This window comes from Enhydra lutris, unplaced genomic scaffold (genome assembly GCF_002288905.1).
Source record: "Enhydra lutris kenyoni isolate GAN:26980312 unplaced genomic scaffold, ASM228890v2 scaffoldscaffold43, whole genome shotgun sequence".
NCBI lineage: Eukaryota > Metazoa > Chordata > Mammalia > Carnivora > Mustelidae > Enhydra > Enhydra lutris.
Window position 1 is genome coordinate 13,571,016 of NW_019154127.1, and position 25,227 is coordinate 13,596,242.

General features: G+C 60.7%; 2 protein-coding genes and 1 long non-coding RNA gene across 4 annotated transcripts in view; 1 reads left to right on the forward strand and 2 right to left on the reverse strand.

Annotated features, from left to right (window-relative positions):
* Nucleotides 1-5,246: 5,246 nt before the first annotated feature.
* LOC111155752 (cystatin B) lies at nt 5,247-7,241 on the reverse strand. Its single transcript, XM_022516134.1, has 3 exons — nt 7,077-7,241; nt 5,813-5,914; nt 5,247-5,633 (listed from the first exon to the last, which is right to left on the reverse strand). Exons 1-3 carry the CDS (start codon nt 7,140-7,142, stop codon nt 5,505-5,507), a joined length of 297 nt encoding a protein of 98 aa, XP_022371842.1. The 5' UTR covers nt 7,143-7,241; the 3' UTR covers nt 5,247-5,504.
* Nucleotides 7,242-8,798: 1,557 nt separating this feature from the next.
* On the reverse strand, nt 8,799-13,532 carry LOC111155754. The gene is made up of 3 exons (XR_002641155.1): nt 11,770-13,532; nt 10,670-10,775; nt 8,799-9,929 (listed from the first exon to the last, which is right to left on the reverse strand). It is a non-coding gene; the product is annotated as an uncharacterized LOC111155754 (long non-coding RNA).
* A 2,117-nt stretch (nt 13,533-15,649) lies between these two features.
* LOC111155739 (ribosomal RNA processing 1) overlaps nt 15,650-25,227 on the forward strand; it is a 16,995-nt gene continuing 7,417 nt past the window's right edge. The window contains exons 1-9 of one of the 2 annotated variants that reach the window (XM_022516107.1): nt 15,650-15,850; nt 16,787-16,869; nt 18,443-18,500; nt 20,311-20,396; nt 22,039-22,100; nt 24,352-24,481; nt 24,573-24,637; nt 24,844-24,997; nt 25,173-25,224. In XM_022516107.1, the coding sequence (XP_022371815.1) occupies nt 15,718-15,850; nt 16,787-16,869; nt 18,443-18,500; nt 20,311-20,396; nt 22,039-22,100; nt 24,352-24,481; nt 24,573-24,637; nt 24,844-24,997; nt 25,173-25,224 (823 nt within the window). In that variant the 5' untranslated portion in view covers nt 15,650-15,717. Of the gene's footprint in view, nt 15,851-16,786; nt 16,870-18,442; nt 18,501-20,310; nt 20,397-22,038; nt 22,101-24,351; nt 24,482-24,572; nt 24,638-24,843; nt 25,008-25,172; nt 25,225-25,227 lie in introns of both variants that reach the window. The other variant, XM_022516109.1, reaches the window with a different exon arrangement.

The window sequence follows — 25,227 nt, forward strand, 5'->3', positions numbered from 1 at the left end:
CGGCCGTGTGTCCGCGCACGTGTGGTCCGCGCTGCGGTCGCCGGGCGGCGCAGCGTCTGCGGCGAGAGGCGGCACGAACCCCCGCGCGTGTCCAGAGCCCGCGGCGGCTGCGGAAGCTGGCCCTGCACCTGCAGCCTCCGCCGGCAGGGGGCGGGTGGGCGGGGCCCGGGGCCGCCACAGCGCTTGCGCACCTCACCCGCTCTCTAGGGGGCGCTTCTCCCGCGGCCCGCGCCGGACTTGGCTCCTTCGGGGGCCGGGCTACTCGTGCGCATGCGTCCCGGGCTCGCCGCAGACTGGACGCGAGGGCCGACGTCAGGGCCCACCCGAGCGTTTCCGGCTCCGGCCCGACGGCTTCTTCCCGGGGCGGACGGGCGGCCCCGAAGCTGCGGGGCCCGGAGCCCTGTGTGCGTCCGGCCCGGAGCCCCGGCGGCCTGAGAGCCCCGGGGTGGGGGCGGGCCAGGGCCGGTGCAGCCCCCCGCCGCGGCCCACACTGGCACGGGGCAGGGCGCGCTTCTGTGTCCCTCCGCGTCCCGCAGGCCCGCCGGTCCCCCGGCCCAGCTGAGGAGCAGAGGGCGCCGGCCGCCCGGATCCCCTGGGCTCCTGCTCCGCAGAGCCGGCCGTCTCGGGGGACCCGGACCCCCCCCACTGACCACACTGTCCCCAGCTGTGGCGCGAGGTCCTGGCTTTAGAGCCGCCGCAGTCACTGTCTCCGCGGCCCCAGCTCGCGCGGGGAGGGAGAGTGCGGCTGGCGAGGGAGAGGCCGAGGTCCGGTTCCGCGGCCGGGGAGGGAGAGGCGCTGGGCCCGGCCGCAGCCCTCGGCGGGTCCCGAAGAACAGAGGGAAGCGAAACGTGCGACACCGCGGCCTCGTGCGCCCCACAGAGTCCCGGGACCGTCGCGCTGCCGGCCGGCGCAGGTGGCACTCCTGGGACTGGGTGCGGCCCTCCTGGACGACACGGGGCCCCCCCGAGGACAGCAGTGTGTGTGCGTGCGCGTGCTCTCGGCGGCTCGGCCGCGTCCTCTCCAAGTTAGACGTTTAGCCCGGATTTTGGCCGATTGCAGGACTGGGTGGGCAGGAGGACGGCGGTGCTGATTCCGAGCCTGACCGCGGCTGGGCTGGGCCTTCCGGGGCATTAGCTGGGCTGGTTGCGACGGCCGTGCGGGAGAGGGAGGGAGGGTCCCTGAGGTCCAGGTGGTGGCGGGGGCAGCCCCGGGGTGTCCAACCCGCCTTCTGTGCGTGTGTGGGTGTTTATAAAGTCCCCACCGGCATTGTAAAGTCCGTGTCTGTGCGCTGTGGACTCACGATCACCCACAAATAAATTTTTCTGGTGATGGTCGTGCTGTTCAGTGATCTCTGTTCCCATCAGGAGCTCCCGGTTAAGTACACGAAGCCGCTCCGCCGGTACAGCCCGCCCGCTGAACACGACCCCCCTCCCCCCCAAGGAATGAGCCTGTGGGACCTGACCCGCCAGCCGAGGCCCAGGTCCCCTCTCCCATCTGCGCTGTGCCCTGGGGGCTGGCCTGTGAGCCCTGCCGGAGGGCAGGGGTGTCAGGGAGGGTGGGGTTTCCTTTCCCCGGTCCCTCCAGGCCAGAGTCTGAGAACAGGCTTCAGTCACTGATCCCTGTCACTGCCTCTCCTGGGTCCTTCAGCCCTGCGTCGGGCCGGCACTGGTCACACTGGCCAGGCAGGTACAGCGCTCCCTCCGTGATTCACCCACACCTTCGCAACTAAGTCCGCAGGTGGTCTCCGGGAGCACCAGGCTCCTCGCCTGCCAGAGAGGCACAGGAGAGTGGGACCAAACGGGGGAATCACTTTGTGTCCAAAAGGCCTCACGTTTCATGTCAAACCCACTGCAGACTCTCCCAGGCCCCTTCGTCGGCCCCCAAGGCCCTCCTGGTGGACGACTGTGTGTGGCTGCCGTGGTTTAGAGCGACGCAGGCGCATGCACCGTGCTGGGGGCAGGGAGGGGACAGGTCGAGCTAGGTGGGCCCAGCTGCTGCTTCCTGGAGGCTCCGGGGAGAACCTACCCTCTGCCGTTTCCAGCTTCCAGACAGGCCTGCACTCCTGGCGCGTGCCCCCCACATCACAGCCGGCAGTATGGCCCCCCAGTCCCTCTTCTAAGGACCCCAAGGTGACATTGGGCCCCCCAGAGAGCCCGGGGTCACTGCTTCAACTCAAGACCCTTAGCTTAATCACACCTGGAACGTCCCCTTGCCAAGTAAGTTAACATCCACAGGTTCGGGCCCATCCTCGGCAGGAACCAGGTCAGCCCTCCACGTCCTATGAAAGAGATAGGGGCGAGGTTACCTGGGTCTTCACCCAGTCACCCGTCTCTCTGAGGCTCTGCACGGAAGGTCTAGCATAAGACCGCTCACAGCTGGGAAATCTCAGCCATCGAGAGGATTCCTGGTTCTGGCTACCCCTGGGGGGTGGGAAGACTGGCCTCAAGTCCAGGCCCCACCCTGGAGCTTTCCAGACTGGGTTCCTGGAGAAGAGCCTAGGTCCCACCCTTGAGCTACAGTAGTATGAAAGGGGTGCCATCCCGGGCTGGCAGGTGAGACAGAAAAAGGGACAAGGCAGGGAGAGGGAGAGAAGATGCATGGGGGGTGTGGCCCGGCTGCCCGCTGGGCTTCCAAGTCTCCCATCTCTGCCATCTCCAACCAGTCAAAGTCCACCTCCCAGGGGGGTGGACACCCTGGGCTCTGGAGGCCCTGGTCCCACGGATTTGGACGTCGCTGCCAGAGCTGCCACAGCAGAGGCAGGGTGGGTCAGGATGGACAGGAGGGAGGCCCGGGGCCTGCAGAGGTGAACGGGATACGGTACAGTGACAGGAAGCCCTGAACCAGGTGAGGGTCCCCCTCCTCCATCTTCTGGTCACTTGTCAACCACCTCCCAGGTGTCAACCACTGTCAACTCTGCTCGTGGTCACTGTGCAGCGGGAGCGCCAGCTGCAAGGACGTGTGCCTGTGTAGTCCCGAGAGGTCACCAGTCCCCGCACAGGGGACTGCTGTCTTTCCCTCTCCTTTTGTGGGCTCGCTCTCTCGCTCTCTCTCAAATCTTTAAAAAAAAAACCTGCTACATGGACATTCTAATTGTTGTGATTGTGTTCCGGTCTTTGATTATTTTACAATAGGATTTTTCATCCTTTTCTCCCCACTTTTTTTTTTTTTTTTTATTTTTTTTGAAAGAACTCAAAAACGCGGAGGAGGGCGGGGGGGGGGGGGGGGGGGATCAGGCTCCCCGCTGAGCAGAGAGCCCGATGCGGGGCTCGATCCCAGGACCCTGAGACCATGACCTGAGCCGAAGGCAGAGGCTTAACCCCCTGAGCCACGCAGGTGCCCCCTTTTCTCCCCACTTTTTTTTAAGAGTTCTTTATGCGTTAGCAGTATTAACCCTTAATAGGTTACAAATCTGTTCTCCAAGTTTGTAATTGGAGTCCTAGATTAAAAGCCTGTGTCCAGACCCGACTGTAGAGGAATTCACACATTCCTCTAGAATTCTCTTTGTCTAGCCCTTGTCTGCTGGGGCCACATGCCTGCTTTTGCAAGGACAGAAAACATGTGAATTCCACTTCCAAGCAGCTCAGGGAGAGTCTCCTAGACACCCCACCTGGTGGTGACAGGCAAGCGGCACGGAGGACTGTGTCCAGCACCCAAGTGACATCCATTACTGGCTCCTCTATCTCTAGGCCAGCGTGCACCTGATCTAAGTCAGCTGACTGTGGTTTCCGCCGGCACCGTGTGCTGGGAGCCGTTAGGGACCTCTGAGCTGGTGAGGAATCCAGGGACCCCTGGAGGGGCAGAACCAGGCCTGGCTGAGTGTGCTGACCTGTGCATCCGGGGGGTGGAGGGTCAGGCTTCGGGAAAAGTGACATTTGGCAAGAATTCTGGGCGGAGAAGAGGAAGCTCCTGGGCAGCTGGGAAGGCGGCCCACCTGCTGGCCCAGGGGACTTGTTCCCACCTGGGGAACCTGAGCGCAGGGTCTGTGACGCTCAGCTGTGGACCAGGTCCCTCGTGGGCTTCTTGGTCCTGGAGCACTCTCAGGGGTGATGGAGGAGAGCTCAGTGAGGGGCCGTGGTTGGGGGGGCATCACCAGCCTGGCAGGAAGGGCTACCTGGTGGGTGAGTGGCACAACTGGAGGAAAATCCTGTCGTAGGGAGACACGGACAGGAGCCCCATGCGGGTCCCCACATTGAGGGGCCGTGGGGCAGGTGGAGGAGCTCCAGCCCAGCATGTCCCCCAAACCAGCTCCCAAGTACCTCCCCAAGCTGAGTTACGAAATACGCTCAATCTTCATTTCAGGGCAAAATGGCTCGACGGCCGAGAGTAAGAGCCTGTTAGGGAAGCTTCCCATTCTTCCAGATCCAGGACAGAGACTAGGACGTACTTGGCTCGTTTTAGGGCTTTCTTCTTCAAACCGTTGGAACTGTCTGCCCACTGTGTGACCCTCCCGTGCTCTGCTCTTCCCTCCAAGATCCAGACCCCAGAGGCCCCCTCACACCACAGACGCAAAGAGATTTGGGAATCCGAGACCAAGCTGAACCCTCAAGGATGATTTTCTGCCACGACCTGAGCCACACAAGACACCACACCCTCCTTCTCCCAGACATGGTCATGCCGTGGCCTTTATTTACGAAATGCAGACAGAGAGCCAACCGAGCACAGGACCGACGTCCTTGACGGCAGGGACCCTCTGGAGAACCCAAGACGTGCGGCGGCCCAGGGCTCAGCACACTGAGCTCAGAGCAGGAGCTCGAGAGACCCTGCAGGTGGCCCGGGGCGCAGCGAGGCCGACCGACTGTCCTGCACGCCCACCTGCGTTACCCGGAAGGTTACGGCCTCTTGCACACACATCTGTGTTTCTGCGAGAGCGGAAGGCAGCGTGTGAATGTGTCCAGGTGCCCTAGAGCTAATGCTCTGGAACGAGATCTACCCAAATCCCTTCATTTTATGGGGGAGACCGCATGGAGTCGAGGCATGAGTGCGGGGAGCTGTGGTTCGAACACAGTCTCCCAGATTCCTGGGTCCTCTGCCCACTTGCTGTGACCTTGGGCAACCATCCTTGAGCTCAGCTCTGCAGTGGGAAGGGGCGTCCAGCGAGCTCCAGCTGGCGTGTGACCCAGGAGGGCTTCCTGTGCCACAGCAGGCTTGGGGCTTGCGAACGACCACAGAAACACATCCCTTCACCGCTCGATGCTCCTGTATAGGATTATGGTTTCAGTTCCAAGAAAACACCCCAACAAAGGAATAAGTTCATGAAGATTTAAAAATATGTATTTAAAGAGAATATAAGTCGTCTTTTAAAGTAATTAAGATCAGTGACAGTGCTTTGTCTCTCTCGCCAAAAGGCAGGAAGACAAAGTCAGGGACGAAAGGGACGCAAGAGAGGTGCGTGATACTCCCCCCGCCCCCCAAGTGGCCCCATGGAGAAACGACATTTGCTTTTGATCCCAGATGTGTTCACAGTGGACAGAAACACATGGACGGGCCCCACTCAGTGTGGGAGCTAGAAATACGCCAGCTCGTCATGCTTGGCCTTGTTGGTCTGATAGCTGGACAAGGCCAAGGGCTTGTTTTCATGCGGGAGACTTTGAAATACTCGAAGGTGCACAAACTCATCATCGTCAACTTGAACCTGGAGAGACGGAAGTTGGGGGGAGGCAAGTGAGGGGCAGCCAGGACCTGTGGCCCCACGTGTCCCTGCTGGGCCAGACTGCCTAAGGCTCTGGACAGGGTAGGGGGACAGATCCCTTCAGGTCATCAGCTTCCTGCTTCCCAGCCTCCAGGCCACTGGCCCCCCGTGGTGACACTCACCTTGATGAAGTAGTTCCTTCCAGCGACCACTTGGCTCCTGAACTCCACGGCCTTAAAGGTAGCGAACTTCTTGTTTTCCCGCTCTTCCAGCTGGGCCTTCACCTTGGGGAGGGCACAGAACGGGGAACCTTAGTGGCTTCCCGCCTGCAAGAGGGGCTCACCCCGCTTACTTCTCATATGAGACGCTACACACTGAGTCCTGTGCCGCCCATCACAGACGTTCTGTAACCCGATGTTCCTTACAGCGGGGGGACACATTCAACTCTTAGCTCCCCGCTAAGGGGCAGAAAACAATTCCCGGAGCCCCCTTCTTCCTGCAAGTGCCATGCCCCGTCTGCACGGAATGGACTCTGCAGACAGCTCACAAAACTGGCCGGGGTGGGGGGTGGGGGGGTGGTTAGCGACACCCACAGAAGGGCCCACCTCCCCTTCATCTGCTTGGGGATTGGAGGCAGGAGAGCCCTGGGCTGCTGGCAACGGTGGTAACAGGTGATGCCGCTACCTGGCTGGCCAGGCCCGCCCCTGCCGGTAGAAGGGCGGCTCCGACACCGGTGCCCACGGCGAGAAAGAGCCCCCAGGTCAGGTAGCAGCCTTCGGGGGACCGGGGGAGGCCCCAGGACAGGACTGGCGGGCACTCCTCATCGGGGCAGGTACACAACGTCTTGGGAAGCGGGGTCAGTCCCGGGGTGCACCCCTAAGGAGCCAGCAGGGACGTGCAGGAGGCGGGGCGCGGCCTCTCTCCTCGTAGCGGCCCGTCAGCAGCCGCGCTGGCCGCCGCAGTTCCCCTCGCAGCGACCCCACTGCCGCCGGTCACTTCCCAGCGCCCCACACCAGTTTAGGGCCCGCGGCCTGACACACGTCCAGCACTCCGCGGGCGAGGGAGGACTTCGTCTGTCCGGGAAAAGCAGGAGCGGCGAGGCAGGGCAGGGCCCTCCGGCGCGGGCGGCCGGGGGAGTGCGCGGAGCCGCGGCCCGGGCGGGGTCGCCCCGCAGTCGCTGCAAATTCCCCATTTCCCCGGGTCCCGTGGGGCTGAGTCACCGCCCTCCTCGGCGGCCGGACGCGGAGGCCCCTGAGCCCGGCCGGGGTGCCCGGCGCCCGGGGAGGGGGCGTCCGCCAGGAGTCCCGGGCCTTCTCCGCGCGCCGGACGCGACCTCCGCGGGCCCGCGCGCCCCCGCGCGCCGCCACCTGCCGCTCTCGGAGGCGACCCCGGGCCGGCACCGCGGGCCCCGCAGCCCCGGCCGGAGCCCCGCCCGCTCCCGCCTACCTGGTCGGCGATGGCCTGGGTCTCGGCCGTGGCGGGCTGCGAGGCGGTGGGCGCCCCGCACATCATGCTGGCGGCGGACGGAAGCCGAGCTGGACGCGGGCAGGCGCGGCGGGCGGGGCAGCGACCCGCGCCCAGGTGCGCGCTCAGCTAAAAAGGCGGACGTCACGTGGCCCGGGGGCGGGGGCTGGGGCGGAGCCGGAGGCGGGGCGAGGACCGGAGTGATGGGGGCCGAGGGCGGGGCCGGAGCGACGGCGGAGGGCCGGGGGGTAAGGAGGGCGGGGCCGGGGGCGGGGCCTTGCGAGGGCGGGGCCGAGGGCTGGCGGCGGTGCGCAGGGGCGAAAGACCGTCGCTGTCCTCTCCCTCGGGCGCTCACCGGGCGGGGGACCACGGGGACCCTCACTGTCCGCACCACGTGGGGATCAGTGGTCGCGTGCCGTAGGGGCGTCCCCGCACTGCAGCTTTGGTGTCGTCCTTCTCTGGCGGGTCAGGGCGGAGTGTCCCCACTGCAGGGGACAGTTGGGGTCCGGCCCACATGGAGGTGGGGGTGGGTTCTGGAGGTTAGTCACCAGCATGTGACCCAGTGGCACGGTGGAGGGCTGGCATGTGTGAACAGAAGAGACACGAATCTGTCCGGGGATGGGCAGGAGATGGCTCCCAAGACTTCCAGCCAGGCTCGGGGAGGAGTGGTCAGAGCAAGGGCATTTGGAAAGGGCTTGGTTAGGACAGGATTTGGGTTAAGATTAGACAGATCACACCACCCAGGGAAGGGGAAGGGTCCCACACTTTATTCAGAGCAGGGGTAGGGCCCATGCTAGGAGCTGTCCAGACAGAATTGGTCTTTTAGAAAGGTCCAGACCCCTGCCACCTGTGGCCGACCCCTCATTGGATGCTGGCCTCCCCCCCTCAGGGGGTGCTGACTTGGCAGGAGTAGGCCCACCCTTATCTGCTGGTGGGCCCAGCGAGCAGGTGCATGGGGAGACAAGATTTTCTGGTACCTGCAAGGGCAGCGCCCAGTTTGTAAGTTCCGTAGGGATGAGGTGTGGTTGAGCCCTGAGGAGTGGGGAAGGGCAGATCCCACAACCCATTCCCAGTTGCACAAATGTGTGAGTCAGGTTTGACTCCATAAAAATGGAGAGCCTCCCTACACGGAAAACAAACCATCAGAAAACAACTGTCACGATGGGGAAGGGAAGGCAATTCTCCCTGCAGCTCAGTGGGATTTGCTGCCCTCTCCTTCCCCTCCTCCCTCTGTCCTCCCCAGAGGGTTTTGCTCCATCTTGCAATGTGTTAAAAAGAAAACCATCAGGCCCAGAATGGAGCCACTTAGGCCAAGTCACCAAGCCAGGACGTTGTCGCTAACCTAACCACATCCACCCCCCAGTCCCAACCTCCCCCTACCAAGTGTAGCCCTAACCGCCCGTGAGGATGTTTTGGGGGCCCCCAGGGAGGTACCCTGTCCCTGGGGCCCTCTCCCTGCCCCCAAAGAAGAGGAGGAATCTGCTGGCTCAGAGCCCTGCTCCCCCCACCCCACCAGGAAAGGTAACCTTGCCGGAAACCATCTTTTCTTTCGCTGATTGTCCTGCGCTGTTTCCGCCTGTAACATCCCTACCTTTGGTACAGCTGCCCGAGCTCTTCTCTTCTTGCTGGAGGGGATGCCAGTCTACTAGTGGGTCGTTTCATGAAGCCACTTAGACCTTCAAACTCACGCAGTGAAATTTTATGTTACAACACATGCCTCCTTGGGTCTGACACGCTCTCTCCCTGCTGGACCCCGGTCCTCACGCGCTGCGATTTTATGGACAGGAGGCTACACCCGGGAGGATAAGCAAAGAGAATCCGAAGGAAAGCGAACAAAGCTGGCCCCCGGCAGCCCCGGGGATGGGCAAAGACCCACAGCAGGCCAGGATGGGGGCAGCTTTGTCACGGAAGAGAAGGAAGGTGCGGTGAGCTCCATGGACACTGTGGGCGGGCTCACAAGCCAGGCATCCTGTGGGGTTGATTTCAGGGACGGCTGTCCCGAGTTAGGAGGGGAAGAGAAGTGGGCAGTCACGGCCAACTCCTGACGGGTCCCGCCCTGGGGCCACGGTGTGGCTTCCAGATGGTCGTGTAGAGGTTGTGGGTCAGAGTTCTCTGGTCCCACATACATGGTGTGGCCACGGACCCTCCGTGGAGTCCGTCTCTGATCCTGCTCTCTGCAGCCGCGGTTTCCTCCTGCAGCAGGTCTGGGACCACATAGATGTTTGCAAGCAGCCCCAGAGCAGACTTGGAGGCCAAATGCCGGGCACAGAGGCACACCTCCCTCCTATGGGCTGTGCGGCATGGGACTGGCTGCGGGACATCTCTCTCTGGCCTTCTCTGCGGGGAGGCAATCTCCAGGGCTTTTGAGGTTTTGGTTTTTTTTTTTTTTTAAGGAGTAAATGAGTTAATCAGTGCGACATGTTTGGGACAGCATTCCAGCCCCAGGGCGAGCTATAGTGCTATTACTATGCTATCTCTAATTAGTACACTAACTTAAATCTCTCCCACAATTAGCCTCACTTTTTCTATCCAAAGTCACTGCAAAAGGCTGGCATTATCTCTCCTTCCTTCACGCTGCGGGTTCTCATCTTGCTGGAGCCAGAGAAAAAGACCGAGTATCACGTCTCTTAGAGCCAAGACCTTGGACAACACTTGCGCCTGACATCTGTGACTCCACAGCTGTGCAGTGTCTGGTTTGCTTGGCGTGGGGAAGGCAAGGGGCTTTTTCCTCCATGTCGAAGGGTTCCTTCTTCCGCAGCGAGGTACTCAGCTCCTTTCTTCCCTCATTGGTGACCCACACCTGCTCCCAGAGCTAGTCTGTCTGTGCTTGTGTTCCTGCATGCAAAAAATCGTCATCGGAATGCGTTGGTAATTAAATACCAGCCCAAGAAACCCTTAAAAAAAAAAAAGAAAGAAAGAAAAGAGGAGCGCCTGGGTGGCTCAGTGGGTTAAGTGTCTGCCTTCTGCTCAGGTCATGATCTCAGGGTCCTGGGATCGAGCCCTGCATCAAGGTCTCTGCTGAGTGGGGAGTCACTTCCCCCTCTCTCTCTGCCTGCCTCTCTGCCTACTTGTGATCTCTGTCAAATAAATAAATAAAATCTTAAAAAAAAAAAAAAAGGAAAGGAAAACACAATGAAAAGGAAAGATGGAAGATTTACACAATGAAGCAGTTACCAGTCACCAGTCCGTCGTCACTAGCAAGGGAAGTAACAGTGAGGGAAAACCCCAAACCAGGTGTCCCATGCGGGCGCACCGGCATCCTGCCTCCCGCGTTAGGGTGCATCCCAGGCCTGGCTACCTGTGGTTGCTGCAGAGCGAGTGCACCGTGGCTTTACCTCTGAGCCGGGCCCTCGAAGGGAGCCAGCGCCAGCCGAGGAAGCTCTGAGCCCCTCGGGAGGGGTGGAGGGACCTGCAGAAATTGGGACAAGTCAAAGGAGGGAACAGACGTAGAATCTTAAAAGGCCCTTGTTGTCAACTAATGCAGGCCAAGGGTTTCCTAAGCGGAGAAGCCTCAGCAGAGTCAAGGGCAAGGTTAGGCCCCAGGTGGTAGGGGGCAGCTGACTCTCGGGGTATACCTGATGCACCTGCCCTGGGCACCCCAGTGGTTCTCTCCACGTCTGCTCCACGTCTGTGTCCTTGCAGGCAGACGGGCAACAGTGGGTCCGGTCTTCGCCGTTGCACCTGTCACACAGGAGGAACTAAGTAAATACTTGATTCTTGTATACTTCCGTAAATCACAAATAAAACCACAGTTGGAGAAATCAGTGTGAGGAATTAAGGAAAATTCTTGGATGCAGAGAAAATTTATAAACATCTCCATCCTGGAATTTAGAAGCACATCCCAGTCCCACCCGTAACAACGGGCTGTGCCTTGGGAGGAAGGGCTTCTCGAAGGGTGTTTTATTTCCCTGCTGTCTGCTCGCCCAGCTGCCTGTTGAAACTGCCATTCTGCAGGCTTCCCCTGGAGAGTCGGGTTCTCGGGAGCGCAGTGGGGCCCAGCGGCCCCGGAATTGGTGGTGTTCACTGAGCTGTTTCCAATAGCCACCTCGGATGGTGGGACAGAGGCATTTAATAACTTTCCTTCATGTGATTTTCTGTATTTTTCCAAAGCTTTATTAAACAACTTTTTGTTTTTAGAAACAAGAGTTGTCTTATTTTGGAATACTGCATGTTCTTGAGAAGTTAATGATACCGTGGGAAAATGCTAGGTATGTTATTGAAAAGCAGCTTCAAAACTGTCAATAGAGTGTAATGAATATAATTAATAAGTTATATTAATACATTAGTGTGTCATTAACAGAAAATCCGATGCAGAGAAGGAGCAGGTGCGCGTCATCTTGTTCTTTCAGACCATGAGGCTACGTCTGGTTCCTTCCTCTAAATTTTATTTCCCTAATTTTCTATAATGAGAAATTGAGAGCGTAAACATGAGGGAGGAGCCTACGTGCATGCCGTGAGCAAGTGAGTTTGAGTCTGGAGAGAAGGTCTGCAGGCAACAGCCTCGGGGCCCTGGGGGGACACCCGAGAAGTGGTCCTGGTGAGGGCGGAGGGCACTCACACCCCCCTGAGCACCGTGGATCAGCCGGGGCATGTCCTTGGCCTTGTCCCCTACATGCTGGGCGGAAGTGTAACCTGTGAGCCTCTTTGCTTGCCTACAAGATGGCAAAAATCATACCTCCCTTGCAGCACTGTTTTAGGGTTTGCTAAAGGCGGATGCAGAGTCTGAGGCTCGGAGTAACCACTCATGAGACGTTACTGATTTTATCTTCCTCCCCCCTTCGGTAGTGGGATCCATAGTGTCTCCTGAAAGTCACGACCATCTGGAACCTGGGAAGGAGCCATTAATTTGGAAATAGGGTCTTGGCACCTGTGGATAGTTAAGAGAGGTTACTAGGGGGATGGGGTGGGGGGGGGCTAAATCCAATGGCTGGTGCCCTTGTAAGAAAACTGGGAGACCGAGGGCAAGGCAAAGAGGACAGCAGGTGAAGACTCAGTGGACAGGGGGTAGGCAGAGATGGCTGAGAGGCCACCTGTACCCACGGCGTGTCGGGAGCCTGGGGGAGGCAGGAAGGGTCCTCCCCTAGAGTCTGTGGAGGGAGCAACACACAGGATCCAGAAACAGGGATTTTTCTGCCTTCACAGCAGGACAAGGGTGAGAAGTGGCTCTATGAGCTACTGTATGGAAATACAATGGCCCTTATTATCTGTGGAGTAAATAAGCATACTTCTGTTCCTGATTTGTACCTACTGAGCTGTTCACAGCTGTCCTCCACACCGTCAGCACCGGACACAGTCCTGGGTGTGGTCGGACAGACACACCCGGCTTCGCCTCTGTGGGGCAGACGTGACGGGGTGATGTGTGTACGAGATGAAGACATCCATTCCCCACGTTCCTGGCTGGCTTTTTTTTTTTCTTTTCTAGCACTTAAAACTTTTTATTCTGAGATAAGTTTAGGTTCCAAAGATAGCACAGTTTGCGCAAACTTTTCCCAGATGTTGGCACTATACGGAGCAGAGACAGCAGTTTTCAGAAGCAAGAAGTGAATCTTGCTTTATAACACACGCGCTGACCCACAGGACTGACTCACTCACCATTGTCTCAGTAAAGTCATCTTTCTGGTCCCGCCTCTCCCACACGGCTGTGCAGTCTGTCTCTCAGCCTTTGTTTTTCAGGACCTTGATCCCTTTAAAGAGTATAGATCACCGTTTTTTGAGGACCGGTTCTCTTTGGGGCTGGGGGGGGGGTTTCCTCCTGATCGGGTTGATGTTGTGGTTTGGGGTCAGGAAGAAAACTATTGATGCAAAATGAGCCAACTTTGAGAATCAAAGTCAGAAAGAGTTTTCTTTGAGCCCAAGTTACACTCTGGAGAATGAATAGCTTTTGCAGGGTTATGTGCTTTTTTATTTGCATCTTGTGGAATCTCTAGGGCAAGATGGTTTCCCTTCAGCTCAGTCGTTCACAAAGCAGGTGCACCTTGGATGCGTGGGGTGTTGGGCCATGAGTCAGGTTTCTGGTTCAGTTTCCGTACGGTCATGCCGACTTGGAAATCTAAACCGGCTGCCCGTGTCTCTGGGGCCCTCGGAGATGCTGTGTGCTTTTTTCTCACCACAGTGACGCTGTGTCCTCTCAGTGCTCTGCATCAAGGGTACCTGGTATCCGCGTGTCTTCTCACGGGGGACGGTGACTTCCGTCTTGAATAGAGTGGTGTCTTCCAGGTTTTCCACTTGAGAGTGACTATGTCCTACTGTAACCACTAAGTACCTTTGAGACTATGCAAATACCGTATTTCCTATCACACTTTTGCCCCCAATTTTAGCATCCATGGCAGGTCCTTGCCTGCAGTGCACAGCAGACTTTGACAAGTTTCAAAAGAGGGAGAACTTTGCAGTCAGAATAGAGCACATTCATTCATTTTAAAAAAGATCTATTTTGAGAAAGAGCGTGAGAGCCAGAGAGAGCACCCATGCCAGTGTGGGGAGGAGCAGAGGGACCGGGAAGCTCGAGCAGACCCCCCGCTGAGTGTGGAGCCTGACACGGGGCTCGATCCCACATCCCTGAGATCACGACCTGAGCCGAAGTCAAAAGTTGGGACGCTTAACCGACGGAGCCACCCAGGCACCCGCACATTATTTTTTAGGTCCACCAGATGTAATGCTAATCTCCCATTAGCCGCCAGCATCCAACAGCTGTTCACACCGTAAGGCACATTTTAAAGCGCATGTTGGTGCATTTTGTTATTTTGGTAAAGTCTCGTGAAATATTAGCAAAGGTGGACGCCAGGGGCAAGAACACAGGTGTTGCCCTGTTTTTCCTATTTTGTCTGTGTTTGGAGATTTTCATGACAAAGTTGGGAAGCATTTTAGAAACTGGTTTTAGAAACCACTTGCACAAACAGTGTGGCTTGTGGACCTTAAAAATAAAGTTATTTTGCCAGCTAAAAGGGGATTATTCGGGAACAGCAGAGCATTGTGTCTGGAAACGAGCGAGCTACCGAAAACCATCGGCCAGTCCGGCCAAGGCGCGAAGTTTTGTTTTCTGGGGACGGAGGAGGAAGTTGGAAGAGGCCGTTGTGGACATTAGTCTGCCAGAGAGGAGCACGAGGTCAGGGTGGTGACGGTTTCTCCTGGGCTGCCTGCAGCGGCGGCCCATGTCTCATGGGGGATGCAGGAGGCATCTCTCCCCGTAGGGACCCTCACCAGGGACTCTCCTGCGGAGGGCTCTTCCGTTGGGCCTGGGTTGACATCTGCCCTGTAATCGCGGGCGGGCGGCCCCCCTTCTAGCTTCCCAGCTCCACCTGGGTGAGGGTCCCCCGGCTGATTTTCACAGGCTGGTGAGGGACACCTGCTCTCCCTCTGGGAGCCTGGAATTTTGGAACGAGACAGGCGGAGGATCCCCCTCGGTAGAAGCCTGGGGCTGACCTCTGACCCGCTCCGGGCTACACAGCATCGCACACCTGTCACAGCTCCTCGCTGCGAAATCACAAAATGCTGTGATCCCACCGGGAGAAGCTTCTGGAAGCCCCTCCTCACCTCACTCAGCAAGCCGTTTCCGGTGCTCCTTTTGCTTTAATAGATCACAGCAGGAGTCCCCCTGGCACATCAGGGCCCACGGGCGGTCACGGGGGTCCCTGGACACACAGCACTTCGCAGAGCGACTTTGCTGGCCCCTCGCGCGCACACAGCGCTGCTCCAGCCTGGGAAACCGCACCTGCCCGCACTGCAGCCCGCACGTCGTCGGTGGGACCTTTCAGCGCTCCCTGCGCGCCCGGGTTCCCGCAAGCTCTGGACGTGGCACCCCGCCCCGCCCCCGCCGTCCCGCGAACTGTCCCGCACGGGCGTGCGGACCCAGAGGCGCGGCTTCAGGCCTCTCTGCCCCGTGGCCGGTGGCCTTTCATCACCGCGGGCGCCCCCAGCTCCCCTTATCGCACTTCCTTCCCCGAGACACTGACTACGACCCGACGCTCCACCGGCCGCGCGGAGAAGCCCGAGGGCGCGTCCCCGCCGCGCGTCCCCTTCCCGCGCCGCCCGCGCCCGCGCCCCACCCGCCCGTCGCGGTAGGGCCCCGTCCCGCTCCCCGGGAAGCTCTCGGTGTCCGGCTGCCGGCGGAGGGTCCGCGGTTCAGGCCGGGGCCGGCACCGAACCGAACTCCGGCCGATCTCGCTCCGCAGCCGCTCCCCGGCGCTCCCGGGCTCCCCGTGAGGCCTTTACTGGGTTCGTCCGGCCCCTCCCGGCCCGGCCGCGCGAGTCCGACCCTCCGGGAGCACCGGCCCAGCCGCCCTTCCCCCTCCGTCGGGGCCTGTCGGCTGTCGCCGCCCTCAGCGGCCGGGCCGAACTACGGTCCAGTGACCGTCAGGCGCGCGGACGCTTCAGGGCGTCCCTTTAATCCCGAGCTTCCGAGCGAACCCACACCCCGCCCGGCAGGCGACGCCGGTATTGCGCGGCCCGGCCGCTAGGCGGCGGTGCAGGCGGCTCCGGAGAGGACGTCACGAGCCCCGAGCGGAACCGGCGCGCTCCGTGACGTCACGAGCCCGCCCGCGGGAGACCGGCGCTGTCGTGTGACGTAGCACGCGCGCCCGGGTGGAAAGACGGAGTGGCGGCGGGCCGGGGGTCCGCGGCGTTCGCCATGGTTCCGCGCGTGCAGCTCCCACCCGAGATCCAGCTGGCCCAGCGCCTGGCGGGAAACGAGCAGGTGACCCGGGACCGGGCGGTGAAGAGGCTCCGGAAGTACATCGTCGCCAGGACTCAGCGGGCCGCAGGTTGGCGCGGGGCTGGGTGGGCCCGGGCCGGGCGGGGGCCGCGGGGCGGGGGGCGCGGGGCGGCCGGAAGGGGGCGGGGGCGCGGGAGCCTGGGAACCACGTGCGCCGCGCATGTGGCCAGGGCCGCGCGCGCTGGGCCTGCGGGGGAGCCTGTCCCAGCCCGGTTTCCTGCCCAGCGAGCCCCTGGCGCCGCGTCCCCGCCCGGCGCCGCGGAGCCGGCGGCCTCCCGGGACCCCGGATCCCGCCTGCGCCGCTGCCCGCCGTTTGCGCTCTCGGAGCGGCCTCCTGCACTTCCGGGTGGCGGTCCGAGTCGGGCGGCGGCGGATCCCGCCGGGCCGAGCGCAGCCTCCGGTGGACGGGACGCTCGGACGCGGCCCCGACAGGGCGGCCCCGCGAGCGGCGTCCGTTAGCAGCGCAGTCGTGAGCCCCATCCGCCGCCTGAGTCTGAAGCGCTGGCGGTCGCCCCAGCCCGGCGGGAGGAGCCCCCCGCAGGCTTCCCTCCTGGTGCTGAAGTCCGCGAACCGCCGCCGCAGAAGCCCCCGCCGCGCGCACCTCGGGCCTCCGTTAGTGCGCCCGGTGCCCTTGTATGCCCGCGCGCCTTACCGTTTGCGGGAGTTAAGTTTCCCCTTCGGAGTTGGAGGCAAACGCGGACAAGGCACGAGCCCCAGCGCGTCAAGCTGAACGAGTTGTACGCAGGAGACCACGCCGTGTCCAGCGTCCGCTTGGGCACCTGGGGCCCTGGATCCGGATACTCGGGGTGTTTGCTGAATCATGAGACGGCCCTGTCGGGGGGGACCTGGAGCCCCAGGGAGTTGGGGGGGGGGGGCGGTGTGCTTCCCGGTGGAGCACTGAGCTAAGGCCGGCTCCGCGTCCCTGGTGTAGTGTGGCCCTGACAGTTGGGTGCGCTTTGCCTGAGTGTTGCTGGTGCCGCCGCAGGTGGTTTCACTCACGACGAGCTGCTGAAGGTCTGGAAGGGACTGTTTTACTGCATGTGGATGCAGGACAAGCCGCTCCTCCAGGTGAGTGTGCGGAGGTGGGAGCTGCTGGAGCCCCATCGTTGGTGCAGGACAGAGGGCCGGTGGCTGACCCTCTCTCCAGTGTAGCCAAAGGCACTGAGTGGAATTTTACAGCTTTGACACTTTGTTTGCAGTCAGAGGGCCGGGGCCCATGGTTCGAGTGTAGGTGGTGGTGCTAAGGGAGCACCATCCGGATGGGTGTGTGTCCGGGCACCAAAATGAGGGACGCGGAGGGACAGAACCCAAGTCTGTTGAGAAAAGGGTTTCTCCTGTGAGTTTTCTTTTTTTTTTTTTTAATTTTCTAAAAACTAGAGTATTTTTTAGAGTAATTTTAGGTTCATAGCAAAATTAAGAGGAAGGAACAGAAAGCTCTTGTACAGCCCTTTTGTCCACACGTGCACAGCCTTCCCCCCCCACCCCCGAGCCGTGCATTCGTTATAGGTGATGAGCCTGCCTGGCACAGACCGACCCCCAGAGTCCATAGTGGGTGTGCGGGTTCATCCTGAGTGTGTGCATTCTGTGGGTTTGGACAGGTGTGTGCTGTCACACACCCCTGGGACAGGATCTTACACAGGGCTGTGTCACTGCCCAAGATGCCAGCTTTCTTTTTTTTTTTTTTTAAGATTTAGGGAGCCTGTGTGCATTGGGATGGGGGCGGGGAGGGAGAGAGAATCCCAGTCCGACTCTGCACAGCGTGGAGCCTGTCGCAGGGCTCAGTCTCACGACCCTGAGACCATGACCTGAGCCAAATCCGAGAGTCAGACGCCCAGCCTCCTGAGCCACCCAGGTGCCCCGAATGCTGGCCTTTTTGAAAGTGTTGTCAGAATGAATTGTTCACTTTTTCAAAATCACCTGGGTGGTGAGGGTACCTTTATTTTATTTTTTAAAGATTTTATTTATTTATGTGACAGACAGAGATCATAAGTAGGTAGAGAGGCAGGCAGAGGGGGAGGGGGAAGCAGGCTCCCCGCTGAGCAGAGAGCCCGATGCGGGGCTCGATCCCAGGACCCTGGGATCATGACCTGAGCCGAAGGCAGAGGCTTAACCCACGGAGCCACCCTGGTGCCCTGGGAGGGTACGTCTAAAACGCAGAGTCCTGTGCTGTATTCAGTGCGCAGTAAAAGGCGGCTCTGGGATGGTCTGTTTAGTAAGTGCCCTAAGGGATGCCCTGCACAGCGACGCAGTGACAGAGGCAGGCAGCGAGCAGTTTCTAGGGGTCCAGTTTCTCCCAGCTGCTCGGGGCGCCCCATCGCTCCTGGGCCCTCCTTCGACTGTCAGCCTCTGTGGCTCGAGGCCTCGGTCACGGGGGCAGTGGCTGCCCGTGGTTGTGGGGCGCCGCTGTCCGCTCCGGCTGCGGGAGGAGGCCTTTCACAACAGTGCAGCTTGCAGACCTGAAGCACGCGGGGTTGCGAGGCTGGCGGGAGCTGGTTCTCGGGTGCGTGAGCGCAGGGGGCGTGCGGGGGGAGCGCGGGTGTCTTTCTGTTCCTGCTGCTGCTTGTGAGACCACGTGTCCTCGGGGTCAGAGAGTGTTGTTCTTTTCTCTTATGTGTGCGTGTGTTTGCTGCTCTCTACCCAGGAGGAACTAGGGAGGACCATTGCCCAGCTCCTGCATGCCTTTCAGACGACAGAGGCCCGTGAGTACCCTGGCCCCGGGGAGACCCTTTGGGAGGGGCAGAGCCGCGCAGAGTTGGCTACCGGACACGGAAGGCTTGCGTTCTAAGACGAGGGCCAAGCAGAGGTCCCTTTCCTGGCTGGCATTGCGGGCGCTGACCGGCGGAACCCTGTTCCACGTGTCTGGCCGCATCGAGTTGTTTATCTCGCGTGGACCCAGCTCGAGGCTGAAGGGCCAGGATCTAGTTTTTAAAATGCAGGTGGAGGGGCGCCTGGGGGGCTCAGTGGGTTAAGCCTCTGCCTTCGGCTCAGGACATGATCCCAGGGTCCTGAGATCGAGCCCCGCATCGGGCTCTCTGCTCAGCGGGGAGCCTGCTTCCCCCTCTCTCTCTGCCTGCCTCTCTGCCTGCCTCTCTGTGTACTTGTGATCTCGCTCTGTCAAATAAATAAATAAAATCTTTAAAAAAAAAATAAAATGCAGGTGGACATCTCGTGCAGTGTTGTCGAGTTGCTGGACCGAGTCACCTGGTGGCGGCGTTCCCTGTGAACGCTTCCCCGACTCCTCCGTGTTTTTGTCCTGCCCAAGATCCGTAGCCCTCAGCCTTGCTGTCTGCCTGCTGTTGTTCCTTGGGCATCTGTAGGCATCTTGATATCAGACTCTGGTCCAGTTGAATTAAGCTTCGGGGGGTGGAGCCCGGGCACCTCCCTCTGACGCTCAGGTTGGGGGGCCGCCGGGGGGGCCCACGCCTCTGACATAGATGGCTGTGGCTGTTGCCGGTGGGGCCCGTGGTTACTCCTGGTGGGTAGGTTTGGTTGAGTTACGGTTAGTAGGTAGAGTAGTCACGGTGAGAGACAGTGACTAGGGTCTCAGTCTGGGAGTGCGTCGCTGGCATCTGAGTCGTCAGTGGGGGTCCGTCTGCCGTAGCGTTCCCCTGTGAGGGCCTGCAGAAGAGTTTCTGTGCTCAGCAAACGGCGGCACAAACCGATCACGCGCTAACAGTTGAATGGGTCATGGACTCACTGCCCGCGATCGAACCGTCTGACCAGCCCTTTGCTGTTGGAGAAACTTGTTACGGATCAGAGAGGCCCCGTTCCTTTCCCGAGGTCAAGGCGCGGGCAGGGCTGGTTCCCCAAGGCCTCTCTCCTGGGCGTGCAGGCGCCGTCTTCTCCCGTGTCATGGCGTGTTCCTGTGTGCGTGTCTGTGTCCCCATCTCTTCTTAGAAGGACACTAGTCACGGTGTAAGGTCCACACTGGTGATCTCATTTTATCTTAATTAACCTTTTGAAGACTTTATTTTGAAACAAAGTCTTATTCGAGGACCTGGGGTTGGGGCTTTGACATGAATTTGGGGGATACAGGTTAGCCTGTAGCACCGTGTGTCTGACCTCCTGTTACCGGGAGGGTTTGTGCCTATTCGAGTGCCCGGCGTGGGGGTCGGGCAGGGGTCCCAGCCAAGCCAGGAGGGGGAAGAGCCGGCCCGTGGGTGTCAGGCAGGGTTCCCCACCCCATGTAGGGGAAGAGCTGACCTGTGGGGGTCAGGCGGGGTCTGAGCAGCAGCTGCTCTTGCCACTGGCTGTGCCCCCTCCGTGCCCGTTCTCCGGGGGTGCCGAGGTGGAGGTCGGAGCTGGGCTTGGCTTTTCTTTCTGAGGTTCCCCCAGCCCCATCTGTAAGCCTTGTTTGTAACAGCTCTTCTGAGTGTGACAGACTGGACTGAGGACCCCAGAGGCTGGCCACCTGGGATGTCCTGAGCAGCTTTCTCCGTGCTTTCTCCCCTTGCTTCCCAGGGTGACTTCCACGTCCCCCATGATTCTCTCTGACCTTTTCTCCTTCAGAGCACCTGTTCCTGCGAACGTTCTGGCAGACCATGAACCGCGAGTGGGCAGGCATCGACAGACTGCGCCTGGACAAGTTCTACATGGTGAGGGGCCACGCTCCACTTCTGGGCCCTGGGGAACCGGTGGGGCCGGGGGAGCTGGGGCATAGCCCCGAGTGCTGCGGCCTCTGGGCCTCTCCTGCCGTGGCAGGGCGGCCCTCCTGGGGACTGACCCATACGTCTCATGTCCTGTGAGGGGAGCGCAGGCCGTGGCGGGTGCGCAGGGCTTGGGTTGTCCGGTGTGTGCCCCATCTCCGAGGGTAGGTGAGCAGGCAGAGAACTCAGGACTTCAACAGCACAGGTTCGGGTTCGGAGGAGGAGGGTCAAAGCCGCCTTGGGGAGGACGGGGGCTGCAGGCTTGTCCCCTGCTGGAGAAGCCATGAGCTCATGCGTGCCAGCAGACCTGCCGGGAGCTCTTGCCCCAGCCATAGGCCCTCATCCACTTGTGGGCGCACAAGTGGGAAGGTGCTTTTTGCTGGGTGGGGATGGATGGTAGAGCCGTTGCGTGCAGAATCCCCTTTCCTTTCTGCCGCCGCGCTCCTGAGGGTTCAGGGTACTGCGTGGCCCTCAGATTCGGAGACTCCGGATCCCCACCCACATTTGAACGGTACCCCTGTTCCCGCGGCGTGTTCACTGGGGCTTGCTGTCTGCGAGTGGGTGGCCCAGCGGGCTGTGGGCTGGGCCTCACTGGGGATGGTGCCTTTGGGGCTACAGTTACTCGTGACCTGCCACTGGGATCGGCTCCCCGCCCAGACGTGGCCCGGGGTTCCGTGGACACTGTGTGTCTCAGATGTCGGGGTGAGCACCAGCTAGTGGGTAAGGCATGGAGCTCTGGAAGGGAGGGACGCTAAAGCCTCTGGGGCCGGGGGCAGGGGCCGGGCTGGGCACGGCCACACAGCGCGGGTTTACAGACGTAGGAGTCTCCGTGAGTGCCATTGCTGTGTGCGTGATAGGATGGCTTTTGTTGCTGGGGGCGCTGTGGGACCGCACCCGCCAGCACATCCTGCTGGAGAGGCCAAGCCTCCAGCGGTTGCAGGCACTGGGAGTGGTGTCACTGGGGCCCCTTGTGTCCCAGGGCACATCTGATGGCCAGGAAACCCATCCCCACATGTATCCTCTGTCCCTTTACACTCGCGGACCCCACTGTGTGCACGGCTTCCCATCTGGACGGAAGGAAAACCGGCTGGAGAAGCTGTGAGCCGTGGTCAAGGGGAAGTGGGGCATCGTGGGGCTGAGGTCAGGATTTGTTGTAAAGGGTGAGCTTTGAAAGGGGGGAGTTTTGCCTCTGGGGATGAGAGAGGAAGCAGACAATTTTGTTGTCTGTTGGGGAGAGCAGTCCGTCAGAAAGCTCAGGGGAGCCTTTCCCCAGGACCTCAGCCTCCTCGGGGGGACAGGCTCTTTGTTCCCTGTTCGCACTCCTGAAATGACGACCGTTGCACTTGGCTTTTGTTCGTGACCGCGGTTGCTCCCCGATGTGTCTGCTGTGAGCCCCGAGTCCTGGTGCTCTTGGAAGGTGGGCGCACCCCAGCCTGGGGGCGGCGACCTGTTCTCCGGACTCGGTGTCCTCTCTGTCAACAGCTCTTGGGGGCCTACTGTGCGCTCGGGGCCACAGAGATGACCGGGAGCACGGGGGTTCTGGGGAGGTCGGGCTGTGCCCCACTAACGAGGATCTCCGTCCATGCCACAGCTCATGCGGATGGTCCTGAATGAGTCCTTGAAGGCCCTGAAGACGCGTGGGTGGGAAGAAAGGTTGGTACTCGCGGCCCCCCGGAGCGCGGCCTCTTCTCGCGGGTGAGCGTGTCTTGGCACTGGGGGCTGGGGGCTGGGCTCACGTGCTTCTCCCTCAGTCCCTCGTCAAGGAGAGGTCCATCTTCCCGTTAACGGGGGACCCGATGGTGCTTGAAGTGAACGCGTTTTCAGAATTACGGTTTTGTGTGTATATTCACAGAAGTGAACGTTTTCAGCCTTGATGGTAAGTTCTTCTGTGAATCCAAACTGAGCTTTGTCGTTATTACGGTTTTGTTTTTCAGTATAACTGGTATATAGCTGAGGTGCTCTCTTTTGTTGTTGTTGTTGTTGGTTTTTTTTGGTGTAACGTGGTGTATTCCGCTCCGTCGTCAGTGGCGTGTGCCTTGGTTCTAGAAACACGTCATTCAGACTTGTCGCTTTTGACAGAGGTGCTTGCGGGGGGGTAGCCCGTGTCCCCCAGACGACGAGGCTTGTGTTTTTGGCCAGCCTCGGGCTTCCCTTGGCCCCGGGCCGGCAGGGCTGTGCCGAGCCCAAGCTCCTCCTCCACCCTCCGGGGAGCCCGCTGGGGCAGGGCCGGCTGAGCCGGGGCTCCCCGTGGTGGCAGCCGGCCTCTCTGCGTCTGGGAGGTGGCCCGAGAGCCACCGCACCAAACGGGTTTCTGAGTTCATGTTTTGAAGTTTTTTTAATTAGTTTAAAGCTTCATTTTTTTCGGTCTTTTCTCATTATGAGAGTGACACGTTCCCAGTAGAAGGAACTCAGAAAACTCTGTCGGACGTCGAAGGAAGACGCGAGCCCCCACCGACAGATCTCTGGGACGCCGCCGTCCTCCGGGCAGCGTTGGCGTCGGGGCAGACCGTTTGCAGGCTGCTGTGGTTTCCCTGAAGACACGCCAGCGCCCCTCGTGTCCGTGCCCGCTGCGTGCTCCGGGGGGCGGCGGCAAGGGGAGACAGACTTGGAAACGGCATGTTTGGAATGGTTTTGTAACGAGGCCGGGTACGCTTGACCGGTTTGCTTCCAGTCCGTGGACACCAGCACCCGCGCCGGCCCAGGGGCTGGGCTCCGGGAGAGCAGGGTGACCTACTTGCCCCGGCCCACTTTTTCCCATGTGGAACAGCCTGTAGTTCCCCGGGGTCTTCGGAGTTTAGAATTACTACGAATGACTTTTTCGGGCAAGGGTGCCCCCGCTGGTGCTGGATTTTCACCCTTTCATTCCCGCGAGCCGAGCCCCGGGGGGTCTCACTATCTCAGGATGTAGGATTCGGTCCCCACGGGTGGCTCGTGCATGAGCAGAACCGGAAGCCGAAGGGACGTTTTATTTCTGTTAACTCTTTTGGTTTGTTCTTAAAAGAGTAGTCCTTTCTCACTGCTGGTGAGAGGTGCAGAGTGAGCCTTTGGGAGAACCCGGGATTCTCTGATGGGCCCTTCGGAGCGGCTCTCTGTTCCCACAGCCTGTCCCCGCTCCCGCGCAGCCGGTAGCCGCGCTTGGCTGGTCAGCGTTTGCTGGTGTCACTGGCCTGGGAGGAGGGCTCCCCTTTCCTGAGCCGCGGACGGCATCCTCCCTTCTGTTCTGGGGCTGGTGAAGCTGCAGTGCTGTCCTGTGTGCCCCCCCCCCCCACCCCGCAGGGCTCGTTACACACCACTGTGTTCTCCGGTTCAGGTGTATTACTCAGCGTCCCCAGGCTGTAGATCAGCAAAGACTGGTCACCAGAGCTCTCTGACCCGGGAGCCCCAGGCCTCTGAGACCACGGACACCAGCACGCTCGGGGACAGCAGATGGGGCTGGCAGACGTGGCCGGCCCGGGGCCACATACTCTGCCGCGGGACCGGGAACGCAGCTCTCCCCCGTCTCCGTGCCTCGCCTTTCCTCTGCCCTGGTGTGCCCTCCTGGACAGTTCCCGTGAGGACAGAGCAATGCAAAATGCCGTGGTGTAGTCTCCTGTCACACCAGGCCTTTGCCCTTACACTTGGGGTCCGCGCACAGAAGGGAAGGCGTGTGTGAGCGTGTGCGACGTGTACACGCCCGGCCCTTATAGCGGAGGCGTGGTCTTGCCACGCTTGTGTTGCCAACAGTGGTCCCGAGTCCGTGGTTAGGAGTCCTTCGTGCTGGAACGCACCCAGGTCACCGGCCACCTCCCGTGGAGGTGGGGAAGCCAGTGAGCTGGGAGGCGGGGCGCTGGCCCGGGATGGCGTCACTGTGCGGGCTCCTCGCCGGCGGGGGCTGCCTGCCGCACTGGCCACTTTCCGTCCCTAGGCAGATGGAGCAGCTGCTGGAGCTGCTGACGACGGAGATCCTGCACCCTGACAGCCAGGCCCCCAGCGGCGTGAAGAGCCACTTCCTGGAGATCTTCCTGGAGGAGCTGAGCAAAGTGGGCGCTGCTGAGGTGAGGGCAGTGGGCTGCAGGCGGTGGCCGACCCCTTCCCAGGGCTCCCACACAAGGGACCGAGGCAGCCACCCCCGCCTTATCTCCGTAGCTGACGGCGGACCAGAACCTCAAGTTCATCGAGCCCTTCTGCGTCATCGCTGCTCGCACTCAGGAGTGAGTGGCGGGGGGTCTCCTCCGGCCTGGGTCTTCTTTCCCCCAGCTTCTCAGGGTGCCCGCCTGTGGGGAGTCGCTGTTCCCTCCCGGGAGAGAGGCGGAGTGGTGTGTGTGTGACGGGGTCACTGGAGGGGCCGCAGCGGGGGCGGGGACGGGTGGGGACAGGCGCCCAGCCTGACGGGCCCGCTGGCGCCTGCTGCCCCCAGCCCCCTGGTTTTGCATAACATCACTCGGGGCGTCTTCGAGGCGATCGTGGAACAGGCCCCGTTTGCCATCGAGGACCTTCTGGATGAACTGGATGCGCAGGAGGGGGAGGAGGGGACGTCAGAGGACGAGGAGTGCGAGCGGGATGCGCCGTCCGTGGAGCCAGGTGTGGGGACAGGCGCCCAGCCTGACGGGCCCGCTGGCGCCTGCTGCCCCCAGCCCCCTGGTTTTGCATAACATCACTCGGGGCGTCTTCGAGGCGATCGTGGAACAGGCCCCGTTTGCCATCGAGGACCTTCTGGATGAACTGGATGCGCAGGAGGGGGAGGAGGGGACGTCAGAGGACGAGGAGTGCGAGCGGGATGCGCCGTCCGTGGAGCCAGGTG